The sequence below is a fragment of the Helicoverpa zea genome, chromosome 18 (assembly GCF_022581195.2).
Source record: "Helicoverpa zea isolate HzStark_Cry1AcR chromosome 18, ilHelZeax1.1, whole genome shotgun sequence".
Taxonomy (NCBI): domain Eukaryota; kingdom Metazoa; phylum Arthropoda; class Insecta; order Lepidoptera; family Noctuidae; genus Helicoverpa; species Helicoverpa zea.
In genome coordinates, this window is record NC_061469.1 from 6695211 (window position 1) to 6712360 (window position 17150).

At 39.6% G+C, this 17150-nt stretch overlaps 2 protein-coding genes across 2 annotated transcripts; one reads left to right on the forward strand and one right to left on the reverse strand.

Moving 5' to 3' along the window:
- The first annotated feature begins 1454 nt into the window (after nt 1-1454).
- LOC124639133 lies at nt 1455-15160 on the forward strand. Its single transcript, XM_047176368.1, has 19 exons — nt 1455-1665; nt 2076-2170; nt 2533-2772; nt 3899-4061; nt 5031-5169; nt 5447-5659; nt 6431-6632; nt 7170-7344; nt 7794-7979; nt 8314-8473; nt 8731-8851; nt 9301-9432; nt 9780-9934; nt 10302-10404; nt 10942-11107; nt 11582-11752; nt 12361-12425; nt 14819-14905; nt 14972-15160. Exons 1-19 carry the CDS (start codon nt 1455-1457, stop codon nt 15158-15160), a joined length of 2973 nt encoding a protein of 990 aa, XP_047032324.1.
- A 23-nt stretch (nt 15161-15183) lies between these two features.
- LOC124638643 (26S proteasome non-ATPase regulatory subunit 14) lies at nt 15184-17123 on the reverse strand. Its single transcript, XM_047175635.1, has 4 exons — nt 16965-17123; nt 16627-16827; nt 16289-16445; nt 15184-15934 (listed from the first exon to the last, which is right to left on the reverse strand). The coding sequence occupies exons 2-4, from the start codon at nt 16802-16804 to the stop codon at nt 15334-15336; spliced, it is 936 nt and encodes a 311-aa protein (XP_047031591.1). The 5' UTR covers nt 16805-16827; nt 16965-17123; the 3' UTR covers nt 15184-15333.
- Between the last annotated feature and the right edge of the window lie 27 nt (nt 17124-17150).

Sequence of the window (17150 nt, forward strand, 5' to 3'; positions counted from 1 at the left end):
TATTTTTGACTTTGCTCATACTTATTCTGGCTGTCGCAGTATATGTAGGTATGTATAAATTTCACATAGGTAAACATAAAAGAAGTTCAGAGTGAAAATGTTAATAAAAACTTGGAATTCTATTATTTTGTTCACCCAACCCGAAGATATACAGTAGGTAACATATACAAAGCATAACCTACTTTCTAAGCATAACTAATGGTAATTATGTTATCACAGCTCAAGTTTAGCAGTTGCTGGAGTCTGTAACAAATCCCTGTAGTCTAGGATTGAACGTTACATCTTTCTTGAACTTCGAGCTACAACTGAGAACTACACCTCACGCTATAGATTTATGATATTAAGAACTTAAAGTACGATTGGACAAGTTTAAAGAGTTCTGATGTTGAAATAATACTCGTATCGTGTAAGCTTGGTCAATTAAAAACTCCCTAATTGGAAAATTTTATTTTGAATTCAAAGCACAAAATAAATCACGATAAATTAGCTCGATTCCATTCCAAGAAATCGTTTTGGAGAAAACGACTGGGTTCAAAGAAGTCTATTCCAAAAGGCACTATTTAAAACGAAAATGCAACATGGAAATCAACGAATGCTTTTTGTGCAGTCAAAGGAGATTGCAAAACAAAAGCCGTATAGTTCGTTATCTCGCTCCTTTACCAGACCGCGGGGTATATGTCTCACTGTATACAACTGTAGGCAACAAGCTCACAAAAGAACACTTTAAAATATGTGTCCTCAACATTATTAACGCGACCCCTCGAGAGACCCTTTCAAGTCATATAATGAGCTAACATTTTCTGCGTATAATATTGAGTACGTATATTGCAGGCGAATTTTTGGAAATCATCTGGTATACAGCAGGGAACATCAAAGGTCACTAGAGAAGAAAATACATATTTAGTTTATCTATACTAATATTATAAAGCTGAAGAGTTTGTTTGTTTTTTGTTTGAACGCGCTAATCTCAGGAACTACTGGTCCGAATTCTTTCAGTATTAGATAGCCCATTTATCGAGGAAGGCTATAGGCTAATATTATCGGATCACACACATGGCATGAAAATACTTTAGATCTAAAATATTGCTAGTACTTATTATTCAAACCAAACACCTATTTCTTAGCACGTAACCAAAGATATTCATAGCTACAAACCGTGTCGAGATTGTAAGCACCTCAGTATAAAAATGGCTTTTATGAAAATCAAATTCCATCGACAATTTAGTTAGCATCGCTAAGTTCATGTTACTCAGAGCCACGTTAAAACCTAGAGGTAAAGAGGTAATGGAGGTATGAGTGAAAACTTTTTGCTGTCATTGCACTTCAAAACTTTTTTTAACACTGGCCTTAAAAAATGCCTTAAAGCTATTGATGAATGACATTGAAGTTGACGTCCTGTTTGATGTGACCTGTTTCCCGTTTTAGAATATTTATTTAATAAATATAAAATCGGAATGAGTGTTCAGCAAGCTGAATCGCAAACGAAGCATGCGGAAATTGAAGCCACTGCTAAAAATGACACTAAAACCCGTGCAGAGGACAAAGACAAAGAGGCTGTGGACCATAGATCTGGCTACCTAGACCGGTCAGAAAGTGCTTTACATAATTGGAAGGTCACAGAAGAATCCAAGATCAACTACTTGTTAAGCAAACCTCTAGCTTCAGGTACCTAGAAAATTTATAAACATACTTTAAGAAAGTTGCAAGTAAAACACTTGAAAGTTAACGGCTGCTTAAGTTTCCAACTTAGTGCTTTCTAAAGAATAGATGCAACACCAGAGTTGGGAAGTTGTTACTCGTTTTAATAGTTCAGGTTTTTCCTAAATTGAAACGAGTAACTATCTTACGTACGTTTCCCTTTTTAATATTTCGTTTGAGGCCATTTGTAATGCATTTGGGAAAGAGCTTTGATTGCAATTCCTAAAAAGCAGTTTTTCAGATTTGTTTTGTGGTAGGGGATTGCAAATAGCTACAGTTTAAAGTACCACCATCATACGTTCAACGTCTAAACACGCCCATTCGGCATCTGCCGCACTTCGTATAAATTCTAATATTAGGAAATGTTGCATTTTCAGTTGCAAGTGTATTTAAACGTAGAAGTGCTGCAATGTCCACTAACCAAATAGATAATTTACAAAAGAAGAGTGATGGAGAACTTATCGTAGAGGAGGTACGAGTATCTCCTTGACGTGTATATTTATAGATATGTTTTGGAAAAAATAATATCGACTAAACCAAGAACATAAATCACATTTTGGGCATAATTAACAATCAATTTAATGTTGCAAGTCAAGTTATATTAAATTCTTTGTTCCTTTTGGGACTACGAACTCTTTCGATTTAGCCTTTAATATATCGGAATATTATCGAAAATATTTATGAATTTACTTTGAGGTATACAATATACAGTAATCGAATTTATTTTATCACTGAGTTTAAACGTTAATCGATCCCTTTTTGCTCTGGATAGGGGCTTAGCTTAGCATAACATAACTTAGTATGGCTATGAATACATGTCTTTAATATTTTCAGTTCTCCGAACACGTGACGTCACTAATGAATGAAGATAACTACTGGGGTTGTTTCTACGTTTTTCCCGAACTATATTCGGATACGTTTTCTCCAGTAGTGAAAATTCGCGATGTGGAAGATGTGCCCGAATTAGTCGGCGGCGAACTTACGAGAGATATGATCACTGCGTGTCTAACCTACCTTGCACGCACACCTATACTGGGCGATCTCGTTTATATCAAATTGAACCTTTCGGGGAAGGTACCTACTAACTTTGTTATGTAACTATGCTATCAGGTTCCTAGAAATGGTATATCCATCTTATGCCGGCCATACACTCAACGGTCTACCGGAGAGGTAATCTGTGCAGGTATGCCCGCGCAGGTCAACCGAACATTGGTAGCGTGTATGGGGACGTTCCGGTGTATCGGAGCGGTCTTCAGTTCTTTTTGCGATGGCATCGAATGTGGACGATGACACGCTGGCATTGCTAGGTCTTGCTTTAATTTTGAAGATGAATAATACGAAAAAGAAGCGAAAAAAGTGGTGTAAGCATTGGTTATTGAAAAGAAAAACATATAGTCATGTTAATTTATTAAGTGAATTGAAATTTGAACCAGATGAAACGCCCGTTTGAAAGAAACACTAGAAAACAACTGACGCGACCTGCGCAGGCGACCGGAGTACACGCACACACGCACAGGTACACCGTACGGTGTCACTCGAAAGAATCGATTTTCGATCTTGCGCCGGTTGCCTGCGCAGGTTCAAAAAACTACACAGGTCTATTCCCACACACATTCCGGTCTACCTGCGCAGGCATACCTGCACAGGTGGACCTTTCCGGTAGACCGTAGCGTGTATGGCCGACTTTAGTACAGGTCGCCTACTCGCTTTACAGGCCAGTGAGGTCGAATTTAGTTGTAAACTGTCGTGAGCTTGATGGCAGCAATTTACAAAAACCCTATCATAATAAAATTACAATATGCTCTTGACGATAAGGTCTTCATAAAAATGGCTTCATAAAAAGAGTGTTGTAGTCTCAAATGTTGACAAGGATATCAATACTCAGCTAATAAAACTTATTTGATTAATAAATCATTTCAGAGGTTGTTGAAATGTGTCGAGCGTTCTATCCTCGCTGAAAACAAATATTTGTTCAATCTAGGGACATGTACCTATGTTGAGTCTGAATGTTTGTGCATCTGAGATGTAGCTACATTTGCAAAGGCAACCACAATACATGAGAAATTCCTTGCGGCAAGGCTGCCCGACGCTAAGAATTCCTTACCTAATTTTAAAAGCGTGAAAATTTTTCAAACATTATTCGGACTTTTCACTGTTAAAACATAGGATTTTTATTTAACTGAAAATTTTGTGGTTCCAGCATCTCATAAAAATAGATGTGTTGGAACATTACAAATTCCTGGTATATCTGGACTTGTCTTCCAACTTGCTGACGGAGCTGAATGTCTTGTCGAACCTTCCATACCTGCAGTTCCTGTCGGTGGCTTTCAACAGGCTTGGCACGATCCTCGAATATAAAACTCGTGAGTACCGAATCGATTTCCCGTATCTGTGGATATTATTCGAAATTATAGGTAATCTTACACCGGAACTCCTCTGGATAACGACTTTAGGTACAAGAAAACACAGGTTCAAGAAATTCTGAATACCTTGAAATAGTAGGTCACATATTTACAAACCACGTAAACTTATGTGAGTTTTATCATTTGCTTTGATCACGCTTTCACAAACTTTCGTTTGCCAGCAACCTAAACCACTTAAAATGAAGGCACCTACAATACAATTTAAGCTTGCTATACGTAAAATATCCAACCGATGCAGTTCTATTTGTTCCCGCTAAAATTGATAGATTGCGGACCAATAATACTAACACAAAAAACACATACAGTATGATCACTGTTTACTTTAGCCGCGTTGCTATTCTGTTTCACAAGACACACAACTTCAAACGCAGAAATGTAGACACAAACTCTTAGCAACTGCGAGGCTCAGGGCACATAGATGCAAAACAATCACAAGTGATGCGAGCTTTTATTTGTTACCTACTCTTTTAACCATTTTTAATAATTAGTGATATATTTTACTGTTCAAGAGTTTTGTTATTCAAAATGCATTTTTTTTACACTAGCCCACCTGCGTTTCTTGGGTCTCTATTGGAACTTCTATCTCCTGTATTAAAAAAGCGTGTATATGTCAGTTTCCAGAATTAGTTAAGTTTAAACGAAACGAAATTTGATGCAGTGATAAATCATTTTTTTATTCTTTAAAATATTGTCCAAAATACTTTGCGAATTCCTGTCGTCAAACTATACACTCCCTACTGATACAGTTTTACAAGAGTACGAGGAAAACTTTCCTTCAACAACGACGTTCGCCTTTTTGGCTGCCCACAATTTAAAATTCAGTATGCCACGTTAGATTTAAGAGTAAAACGACGCGTTCTATCCTTTTGCCGTCAGTGTGTCTAAAGCTCAACCCTTTTCACTTTTCAGCTCAATGGTTTCTAACTGAAGTGCATTATAAATACAACTCTGTGAAGAGAATTAGAGATTTGACCGAATTCTGGTCGATAACTGTCCTCGACCTGTCGCATAACAACATCAAGTCTATTACTGGACTGCAGAATTTAAAGTATGTCATTTTCTAAATGTGCAAGAGTACCTACGATGAAATATAAATATATAATTCATTTACTGATTAAACTTTACATTAGTTCGTCGGTTTATTTGTATTTACATATGCACAAAAGTTACCAGTAGATAACCACAGCGCAAATACATCCCACGCCCGATGTCCATCGCGTGACGTCGAGCCATTAATAATCTTTGTAGCCTTGTAGCTATCCAAAAGCATCATCATACCTTACAGTAGGTATGTAATAACGAAATTTCTTCACGATTATTTTTAGGTACCTTCGAAGACTGGACCTATCTTTCAATCACATACAGCGTCTTGAGAATTTGAACCATCTCCGCCTGTTATGGCTTGATGTATCCTACAACAACATATCGAGCTGTGAGTTCGGACCCAACGCTGGTCTCTGGACTCTCCTACACCTAGAATATCTAAATCTAAACGAGAACAATCTGACTTCGATGAAAATGTTCTCGTATTGTACGAGGTAAGTAGTCCCGGTAATGACGTGGCCGCGTTGTCACCACAATGTCCAATCGGGCCTGATTCCACCGGCGCGCTAATGAATGAAACAAAGGCCGTACATCAGGTACGATTCACTACTATACATGAAGGATAGTAAGGACGATAAATTACGTAGCTAGTATGATTTATTATTTTGTTCGAGTTTATGAGCTTACTGTTTTAGTAGGTAGCCAAAAGACCACATAATGTATTGAATTAAGTTCGTTCGCCCAGAATACCTAATAAATAAAACTGTGTATGAATAACAAGAACTGTCGTTACTCAAATAAGTTTTTGCCGACATATGCTTGAACTTATTGATTCACACATTTCTTTGACTCAGTTTTTGGGGTAGATATTTTTTTTCTTGAATACAATAAACTAGCTGTTTTCCCGCGTCCTGTGGCACTTTTTCCCGTACCTAGGTGAAATTTAGCCCATGTTATTCCAGAATAGTGAAGCTTTCCAACAGAAAAATAATTTTGTAAATTGGTTCAGTAGCTTCGGAACAAACAGTGAAAAAAATGTTTCCTCTATTATATTCGTATAGAAGTACCCATAGATTGCGCATTTTTTGCATTTACTGTGTAAAGTATTTACCGAATAGTTGCAATCTAAATGAAAAAAAAATGCTTGTAGGTATGTTTTCGTCCTAGAAACAGCTTTTCATGAAAAAATTTAGTTTAGCACGTGTTTTTCTCCATATTACTATGCAGATTCTTCATAATTCATAATCTTCATTAATACATTACAGACTTCGCGAACTCCATCTCCGCAACAACCGCCTGAGCGTGCTCCTAGAGCTGGCAGTCTACATGCGTCAGATGCGCCGCCTCATCGTGCTAGACCTTCGCGCCAACCCCATCTGCGCCACGCCCGGCTACAAGAACGTCGTCATCAACACCTTTTCCATACTCCTGAGTTTGGACGCGGCTGAACTCGATCCTATAGAACAGGTCAGTAACAAAAGCGGTACCTACTCGAATATTTCAGCTTTCTGGGTATTCTTTCGACAAAGTAATTTTTGTACAGGATTTAATTGAGCTTATGTTTTGTACAAATTATAACTGTTACATATCTCGTCAATCTTCGTGTTTGGATACGAACGACAGCGTTATACATGAAAATTTATAACCTGCTGTGCCTATTTAAATAATTTGTTTCAACAAAAATAATAAATGAAGCCTTTATTTGCACTTATAAAACATTTAGTTAAATAATTTAACATTAAATTGCTCTACTTCATTCATTACGCTAGTATAAAGTGCTTATTTATTAAATGGATTTAATGTAACGATGGTAAATAAAACAAACAAAACATAATCCGCAATATTTGCATTTCATTTCAATCCTCATTTTAATTAGTTGCAAAATTAAATCAACATTTCATTATTGCGAATCGAACCCCACCTTGATAACGTTAACATACCTAATGTACCAGTCTATGGTCACTCGATTTCTAAAAAGGTTGTATGTATTTTTCAAACTTACAGCGTACAATAATGATGGATACTCGACCTGACATATCGATGCACGCCACTCGCAAGCTCCTACGGTTGATCTACATCCAGCAGCTATCTAAAGCCAAGGTTTCACCGTACATCCCCCCTGCTGACACCGTAGACGTGCCCATAGTGGTACTAGTGGGCCACGAGGGTGTCGGCAAAGGTAAATAAAGTTTTAATTGCTTCTAAGAACCGGGAGGCACAGCGGTGTGTACTTTGATGGATAGTTATAATAGTTGCGTACACTGTGGGAATATGTTTTATGGTAACGTTTTATCCTAACTTTCCAGGAATAATTCGAGTTTATTTATTATATTGAAAAATTTATTCATTTTTGTATGCTTTTATCTAAAGAGCTTTGCCAAAAAGGTTTGAGAAACTTGTACTTAGTCCTTAACATATTTCATACACGGGTGGTCGAAACAGAACAAGACCGTAGAAGGTCGTTAACCGAATCGATAATTTTAATAATTTATTAAGTAAACAAGACCACTCAAACTAAGTAAAACAGTACACATATCTGCTCTATAATATTTCCAATTACTATTGTATCAAGATGGGCAAATGACAATATAATCTCGATATCGGAATTGAACAAACACATGGTTGCAGGAGCGTTGGCGCGCCGTCTCGCCACCGAGTGCAGCGCAAACATACAGCTCGCGCTACAACACACAACAGCTGATTTCCACTTCTTGAACCACTACAAAGAAATAACTAGAAGCAAGTTTGATGATATGCTGCTTGCTGGAGACTTCCTTACCTACACCGAAATGGATGGACACTCATATGGGCTAAGTATGCTTGATTTCATTACAGCGTATCTAAAACTAGAGTAACAATTCTTCGTCTTTAAAAAATTATGTGTAGCAAGATTGCTACGACGTGCTACGAACTCTTTATGTAGACGGCCGTAGCAATCACCTAAACAAAACAGCCGGGTTCCAAATTACTTTAAGCTGATGTGTTTTAAGAAGATTAGATTGTGTCCAAAAAGAGAATAGACAGTGTCTAAAAGCTTGAAATTATATATATATATATACTTACCTTACCTAAGAGAAAAAGGCTCAAATAAATCACAAAAAGGCAGGTTTACTTTCTTTAGAAAATACCACATTATTGTGTCATACAGGTCGCGAAGAAGCCTTCATAACAGAAGGAAAAGTGAAGATTGTGTGCCTGGATTTACCATCGGCTTTGATGCTCAAATTACGTGGCTACCGCCCGTATATGATCCTCACGACGTATATGGATTCCCGGGCCCTGTCAAGGATCCAAGATCTCCGCAAAGCGTACGTACCTTATTATCTCACTCATATTATCCGCGAATCTGTTATTTTCTGCGATGTCACTGTTACAACATATCTGCCTATGTTGTTACTTAGGTACAAAAATCGTACTAAAGTCTATCGAAAGCGCTGACTCATTTTAATAGGTACTTGGAAATAAGTAGTATGTATTATATTTCTATTTAGTTTTCGTTTTGAATTACTTATATTTGTATCTGCGATTTTTTAGTATCCAATTATTTTTATTTTATTGTTTACAGGTATCGTGACATATCTAACCGCGAACGCATGTCGCTAGAAACGCCTTTGGAACGCTCAACTTTACAAGTCCTTCTATCCGGCCGGATTATAATCACAGGCATCATCAATGAAATTTTATTGGTACGACATTCCTATTAGTGCATTTTATAATTATTTTAGTGTAAAGAGCACACTTGTCACTAACTCTTTCTATGTTAACCCTATGTAGGGTTACTGACCTACATGAGAAATTATGACGCCATTATACACCTAAATTATAAAACACACCTCCGCCACGCTACGTCTGTATGTCTGGTCACGATTAATTTAAAAAATGCTGCCCAGAATTTCAACAACACTTAGATGAACTGATTTAAGGTGAAAGTCAAAGTTTTTAAACATAACCGGGCACAGCGGAGCGGGTTAGGTACTCTTCAATTATAATCATGTTGCTTATGATTGATCGACTTGTGAGGCTGGTACTTAGCCATAGTTAGTACATGGTACTTAGCCCTTAACATACCGAGGTTCTGAAGAAAAAGATTGGTACGGAACTTTGTAAGTTATTTAATATATGTACTTCATTTCAGAGCTTACCGGATGACAAGGAACAAAGCGAATTCATGATAGAATCCGAATGTTCCCTCATGATGGACAGTGAAGCTCGCAAGGCGATAAAGGATTATGCAAAAGGATACAACATTCTAGCCCTTCTGAATTCAGTAGGTCATCGACTAAACTGTTTCTTTATAAATTAGGTTCTAAGTAGCTATGGATATTTTATCTTTCAGACTTGATAAAAAAAATATTGAGCCTTAGTTGCCTAACAGCCAGTTTCTTCATCAAAAGTTAAAGCCAAAGTAAAAGTCAAAGTAATGTCTAAAGTAAAAGTAACGGTCAAATTCAATTTTTCTATTAGTTTTGCTGTCACTTTAGCCTTGAAAAAACGAATTTGACCGTTACTTTTACTTTAGACATTACTTTAACTTTTACTTTTGATGAAGAAACTGGCCGTTAGTTAGCAAACCTACCTCGTAACTTTATAAACTAAAGTTATTTCGTTTGTTAGAGCACCACTTCACTAGATGATGCCATGAAGGCTCCACAAGAGACCATGGAAGAAAGGAGTCTTTACTCCCTGTTTAAAGAATCTCAGGGCACTGCGGAATATACGAGCGACGTCAATGGCCAGATTCAAGGCTCATTTCAGGAACGGTCCAAAAAGTAAGCTACGAGATGTACTTACATAATTTACCTACCAGGTATTAACTAAAGTAACTTTGTTGGTTTATTATTTCAAGTCATTTGTCAAATCTTGTTGATTTCAAGGTTTATGCATAGGTATAAGTACAGTAGAGATAATAATTAGGTAGGTACCTACTAACCGATCGAATATATTTATGTTGATTAAAGTAAGTTGTCACGTGATACGATACATATATATCAGAGCCACTCAGAATACAAAGACATTGCTTTTTTTGTGAATGAAGGCAAAAAGGCTTTTCAGTGATCTAAAGCGAATGACGATGTTACCATGGGTATACGACAATAATATCTAAGTATGACTGATGATCATACCTCCCTGATGAAGTCCATTTATTACAGAGCAGCAGCAGCCAGTGCTCCGACGCGCTCAAAACAAGCAGATAAACATTCTAAGCATTCTAGCATCTCTCATACAGAAGCAACACAGCGTAAGCTAAATAATGAAACACTTTTTAAATAAACTCACTTGGCTATAGGGAAGCAGATATTTCCAAAAATTATAATGGAAATCACCCTAAATTATACATTCATCCTTGAAGTAGGTAGGTACCTAAAGAATGCTTACATTGACCTAAAAATTCGAAATATATAAGTAACTACAACATCCGATATTCTGTGGGCTGTAAAATCTTTTTAAAAAAACCTAATATTCTACTCTGGCTCACTTCCACGTCTGTCATCTGTGTCGATAAAGTCGTCGAGTCTTTAAAGATTTCTAGCTTGAAAATAAAGTTGAATACCTATGTAAATGGCCAGTAGCTAATAAGTAACATTTGCCCACACAGAGAAGCTTTAAACTTGGACTTGTTCATGACCTAATCTTTCGATGTGGGTCCGTAAGGATATTTTTATTGAGATGCGTTAAGTTAGGTGTCCTCTGCGATCGAAATTTAATTTAGGGTTGGAGTTCTACAAACCATACACAAACACACTTTTTATACGGTAAACTCTTTTGAAATTATTAGGTAAACTATAGTAGCTCGTGGTTTGTAGGACTGATGGTGACCGACAGTTCGAAGTCTTCGAACTCCAAGTCAGTGACATTCACGTCACAAGAAGAGCACGCAGAAGGAGAACAAGTGGAACTCGTTGGACTAATTGTTGAACCACCGCCTGTGGTGGAAAAAGAAAGTGAGTTTTACCTATTTTTGAAAGAAGTACCTAAGTAGGTGATGATGTGGTAACTTGATGAGTAGCGGGGACTCTTCAGGTGAAAATGTTATCTTTTTCTAGGCAAGCGCTCCTTGCTCCATTTTCGACCACATCGTCTTTTCAAACGCCTGCCCATATTTTTTTTTATATTCTACTAGCTTCTGCAAGCGGTTTCATTTATCCCGTGGGAACCTCTGCGCATACCCGGATAAAAAGTATGCCTATACCCTTCCTCTATGCCTATACCCATAATGTAAAGCCTATACCCTTCCTCGATAAATGGGCTATATAGCACTGAAAGAACTTTTCAAATTGGACCGGTAGTTCCTGAGATTAGCTCTTTCAAACAAACACACTCTTCAGCTTTATAATACTAAGTATAGATTTATGTATCGTAAGAAGTTTCTCTACTATTGTATTATGAATAACAAAATTAGCACCTTCTTTTCACAGCCAAAGAAACTGACAAAACGATACGATCTATTAGTACGCGAATACCGTGGCAAACGAACGAGTGGCACGCCCGCCATGGCTCTAACGTGAACATGGAGGACTCGGACCTGTGGCTCGCGTTCCTGACTGAAGCTGGATACTTGCAAGCCAGCGACACCAACGCTCGTTCATGTAAAATTAAAACATACCTGTACCTATTTAAGTTAGGTCCCTTATTTCTGCCCTGTTCCCGAGTCATTTATATGTATTTTTTCAGTTAGGTTCCACTTGAAATATATTTTCCACTGCCTCGTTGGTATAGTGGTCGCAACCGCGGCTGCTGAGCCCGAGTTCTCGGGTTCGATTCACGGGTCGGGCCGAAATCGCTTTGTGGGTTTTCTGAAACTTCCAGCAGCCCGTAGTCTGGAAGTTGGTGATTGATTCACCCGTGCATCGGAGAGCACGTAAATGTCGGTCCTGCGCCTGATCTCTTTCCGGCCCGGCCGTGTCGGATTGCCATCCCATCGGGTTATGGGAGTAAAGGAAAAGGGAGTGCACCTGTGTCTGCGCAAATGCTCGTGCACTATAATATGTCCTGCGCAGCTGATCTCCTGATATGATAACAGCCGCCGTGGCCGAAATAAGCCGTGGACGACATTATTTTTATATTTTCCACTATAAACATTTTCCACCCTTTCTTTAATTTCCGGCATTATGAACCGTTTTGAAGGAAAGGAAATGTTTACAAGTTTAATATTATTCTTGATGATAATACCAAGCTTTGGTTATCTTTATTGCAGCTGACACCACACAGCGGTTTTCAAAAATAGAGGACGATTCAATTATTCGTCAAATAAATGATACGGTAAGTAGAGCGTGGGCGCCGCTGAGGGCACAGAAAACTGAAGTAGATAGTTTCTGTGCGAGTTCGTGGATAAGTGTCTACAAATTAATACAAAGCCCCTGTAGCTTAGTAACCTTGTTTCCTAGTTTTGAGTTTCACTTTTTAGGAAGAGATAGGTATCTTTCAGTGTCTCTTTACTTATTATTATTATCTTGTATGTCTCTAACCGACCACGGGACTACAGAGTCCCGGATTTTTGGAAGGCGAACGTGGGGCCGAAGCCAACACGCTGAAGCCCTTTTGAGACAACTTTAATGAAATGGCGACACAAAACCGACGATTATCCCTGTATACACTATAGAAACGTACCCAAGGACAATCCCCGGTTCTGTGCTAAACTATTGCTAAATATGGAATAAAACTACTAGGGCTATTGGGATGGGATGCTAATGGACTGGGAATTAGGATAACTATGGGAACTATGGCACCTGCCGATAACAATGTTTGCACACGTAAAAATGGCAGGTGGAGACTCGCCAGCTCACTTACTGGGCCCCCGGGAATCAGTCACTGAATAGCAACAAGAGGGCAACAGGTACATGAGCGGCTGAAGGGTGAGAATACCTCGGCGGACTTTAAACGCAGATCACGCGCTCCCTGTGGGTCCAGCATCACCGGCCCACTCGCCACTTACCACGAGGCACCTACCCTCCGAGCGGGCTGCTAACCCTACTCTAGCGACTCCACTCTGACCGGCCGATGAAGGCAAGCCAAGAGGCGGGAGATCTATCCCCCGTCATGCTTCACTCCGGCAGGCCGGAAATGGGGGACAGTATACTCTCCCTGGAGCACTCGGATATATAGCCCCGCGGGGTCGCTACTCCCCGTCATCCGCCTCAGATGCCCTGCGGGGCTTATTATTATTATTTGTATGTCTCTTTCTGACCTCGGGACTACAGAGTCCCGGATTTTTGGAAGGCGAACGTGGGGCCGAAGCCAACACGCTGAAGCCCTTTTGAGACAACTTTAATGAAATGGTAACACAAAACCGACGATTATCCCTGTATACACTATAGAAATGTACCCAAGGACAATCCCCGGTTCTGTGCTAAACTATTGCTAACTATGGATGAAAACTACTTAGGCTATTGTGATGGGATGCTAATGGACTAGGAATGGGGAAACTACGGGAACTATGGCACCTGCCGATGACAATGTATTAAATACATGTTAAAATGGCAGGTGGAGACTCGCCAACTCACTTACTGGGCCCCCGGGAATCAGTCACTGAAAAGCAACAAGAGGGCAACAGGGACATGAGCGGCTGAGAAGGGTTAGGATACCTCGGCGGACTTTAAACGCAGATCACGCGCTCCCTGTGGGTCCAGCATCACCGGCCCACTCGCCACTTACCACGAGGCACCTACCCTCCGAGTGGTCTGTTAACCCTGCTCTAGCGACTCCACTCTGACCGGCCGATGAAGGCAAGCCAAGAGGCGGGAGACCTATCCCCCGTCATGCTTCACTCCGGCAGGCCGGAGATGGGGGACAGTATACTCTCCCTGGAGCACTCGGATATATAGCCCCGCGGGGTCGCTACTCCCCGTCATCCGCCTCAGATGCCCATTATTTTTAGCCCATACTGTCCCACTGCTGGGCAAAGGCCTCCCCATCTTGCTTCCACACTTCTCGATCTTTCGACCGAGCCCACCAGTCTCGACAATAGGCGTCAAGGTCGTCACGCCATCTCTTCCGGGGCCTACCCCGCCTGCGGTGTCCATCCTGAGGTGTCCACTGAGCGACGATAGTGGCCCATCTTTCCGGATGCATTCGGCTGACGTGTCCGGCCCAGTTCCACTTTAATATTGCCGACTTTCGGCCCACATCAGCGACTCCCGTTCTGGAACGTATGTCGGTATTTCGTACACGATCAGTTCGTCTAATACCTAAAAGGCTACGTTCCATCGCTCTTTGGCAAACCTTGAGCCTGGACTTCTGACACTCGGTGAGGGACCAGGTTTGCGCACCATAGGTTAGGACGGGCAAGATACACATGTCGACTAACTTTCGCTTGAGTGAAAGGGGAAGATCCCCTTTCATGTAGTGCTTCATGGACCAGTAGCTCTTCCAGGCGTTCTCGATGCGGCGATCGATTTCTTTCTCTTGCCTGTTATCGAAGGAAACTAACTGGCCCAAGTAGATGTACTCGTCGACATAGTGTAGAGCTTGCCCATCTACCTCAACCCTACCTTTCGTGCTGTTAGTCATCGTATGTGTCTTGCTCATGTTCATTTGAAGTCCAACCTCTCGGCTTGCCCTGCTCAGGTCTTGGAGCATTTCTTGGAGCTCTGCTGAAGTAGACGCAAAAAGAACGATATAACTCTTTACTTATGAAATAATAATTTGTTTTCCAGCAATTACTATCAGACCCTATTACCACAAGCTTAACAGATCCTTATGAGCATATACACAGAAAATGTCCAGGATTGTTCTGGGATACGGTAAGTTTCTATTTTCGCGGTTCTTGATAATGCAGCCTACATTAAAATGAACTTTCTCGATGACAGGTCGCCATGGATAACGCAGATGCAGCATTTGTGAAAGTGCGTGGAATTATTCGGAATATTATCAATTCTCAAAAAACCTTGAAGCCCATGTTTGACATTGATTTCGCTCATTATTCCGGCTATCCCACAGTACAGAACAAACTGAACAAAATTCGTAGCCAGATAGCTCCTCAGCAACTGTTCTATTAAACCTATTAAATTATAATAAAATATTTATGAAAATCTGTTTTATTTTTTGTTTTAGTACATTAAGTAAATTATAAGTATCATACAATCAATAGGTAAAACTGTGAGACTGGATTCATTTATTACCACTTTACTATAGCCTTAACATGTAACAGTACAAAAGTCTCACATGATGATCATTTGAACACCATGGTGTCGAGCATCGCTCCTAGACCCTGCACTATGTTGTTGGACATCAGGACATCAACTTTCTCCTCTAAATGCCTCTTGGGATCCTGTTTGCCTACATTCTTAATGGCTAGCTGTTCTGGCGTCATTTTCTCTTCATCTTCTAATGCCTTATTGTAATTTTTAGCTAAGTCCAACATGTCTGTAACTGTGGTCTCATTGATTGAACAGTGTTCTTTGTAATCGGATAAAGTAAGTCCATCCATCCAGGACTTTTTGTGCAGGTTCAGCAACATTTTCTGTTCCAATTCATTCTTCCTGTAGTTTATGCTGATGGAATAGTAGTGACGGTTCAGTCCGTGGATGAGGGCTTGTACGGAAGGTTTCTGGAGGTGCCCCAAATTTGATGTGGTTTGTCTCGGCTCCTGGCCAAGTACCATCATGTTAGGGTTGATTAGGCGGAAAGCATCAATCACTACTTTTCCCTTCACGGACTGGATAGGATCCACCACGACGGCAACAGCCCTCTCTGACAGAGCTTCAAATGATTGCTGAGTGTTTATGTCTACACCCGATAACCAACAACCAAATCCAGGATGAGAGTGGTACCTGGAAATATACAAATATAAATTAACACAACAGTTGGCAAAAAAAATGCATGGAAATACTCTTCTCTTATAATGCTATGACCATTAATATCAGAATGTCATACTATGTAGTGAGAAAGAGAAACAAGAGTTTAATTATTATTAATAGCCAATTGCAATTGCAGTTGAGTTTTAACAATAACCAAACCATAGCCAGCCATTTACTTGCTAACCATTGTTCAAATCAGCCATTTGGCAACTCAAATGGTTCAGTTAGAGTAAAACAGTGCAACTCAACATAACTTTATCAAAATTAACATCTTCTATAAGCAAAAAAAATTATTTAAAGCAACATCATAAATAGGTAAATACTGACCATCCAACCACCATCTCGGGTCTACCAGTTTGCTTTAACATATCCAACATTTTAGCTTGGAAGACTGGGTCCACAGCTTCTACGGATACCCCAGTACCAGTCTGGGGCATGGCAAACACATCAATCACACGCACAGTATAGTCGTCCACAAATTCACCTGGAAATCAAAGCATTTTCATTACTTCCTTGCTCCCTTGGTCCTTCATAAGCAATCAATAACAACATACAAAGTCAAGAAACAAAAAGCAGGTTAACCACAACATTATACAACAAAAGGACATGATACAGCATTTTTAATAGATTGGAAATTGAAGGTATGTTTAAATTTGTTTACATACCTAACATGAGCCCCATCACTTCCATAGGTACACCAGCACGACCATGTTTTAACATCTTCAGAAGTGCCAGAGATGAAATGTACACTTGTTCGGCGGTATCAACAGCAGGAGCGTCGGTTGGCGGCGGCGCTTGGGATAAGCCAGCCATACCTCCTCCGAGACGTAAAAGACGATCCATTCTGAACTTTTCTTTCTTCTACACTACAAAAAGCAAACTCATCATGTTATATAGCATCATACACCATGATACATCAACAACTGATGCTAACGATATCGATGATCTTTACTTTCAAATGTTTGAGTGTTAAAATAGTATCTTCAATAAAATTCATACTTACACAAAGAATTCACAGTCATTTACACTATTTCCGAAAAACTCCGGCCTAATTCCAAAATGAACGGGATTTGAAACAAGGAACGAATGAATTCAATTTATGGAAACGAAAATGACAGCCCACGTCGAATCTGCAACCTCATGAAAGAGTGTTCGTTTACTACGTATCATTAATCTCAACCTAGCCAAT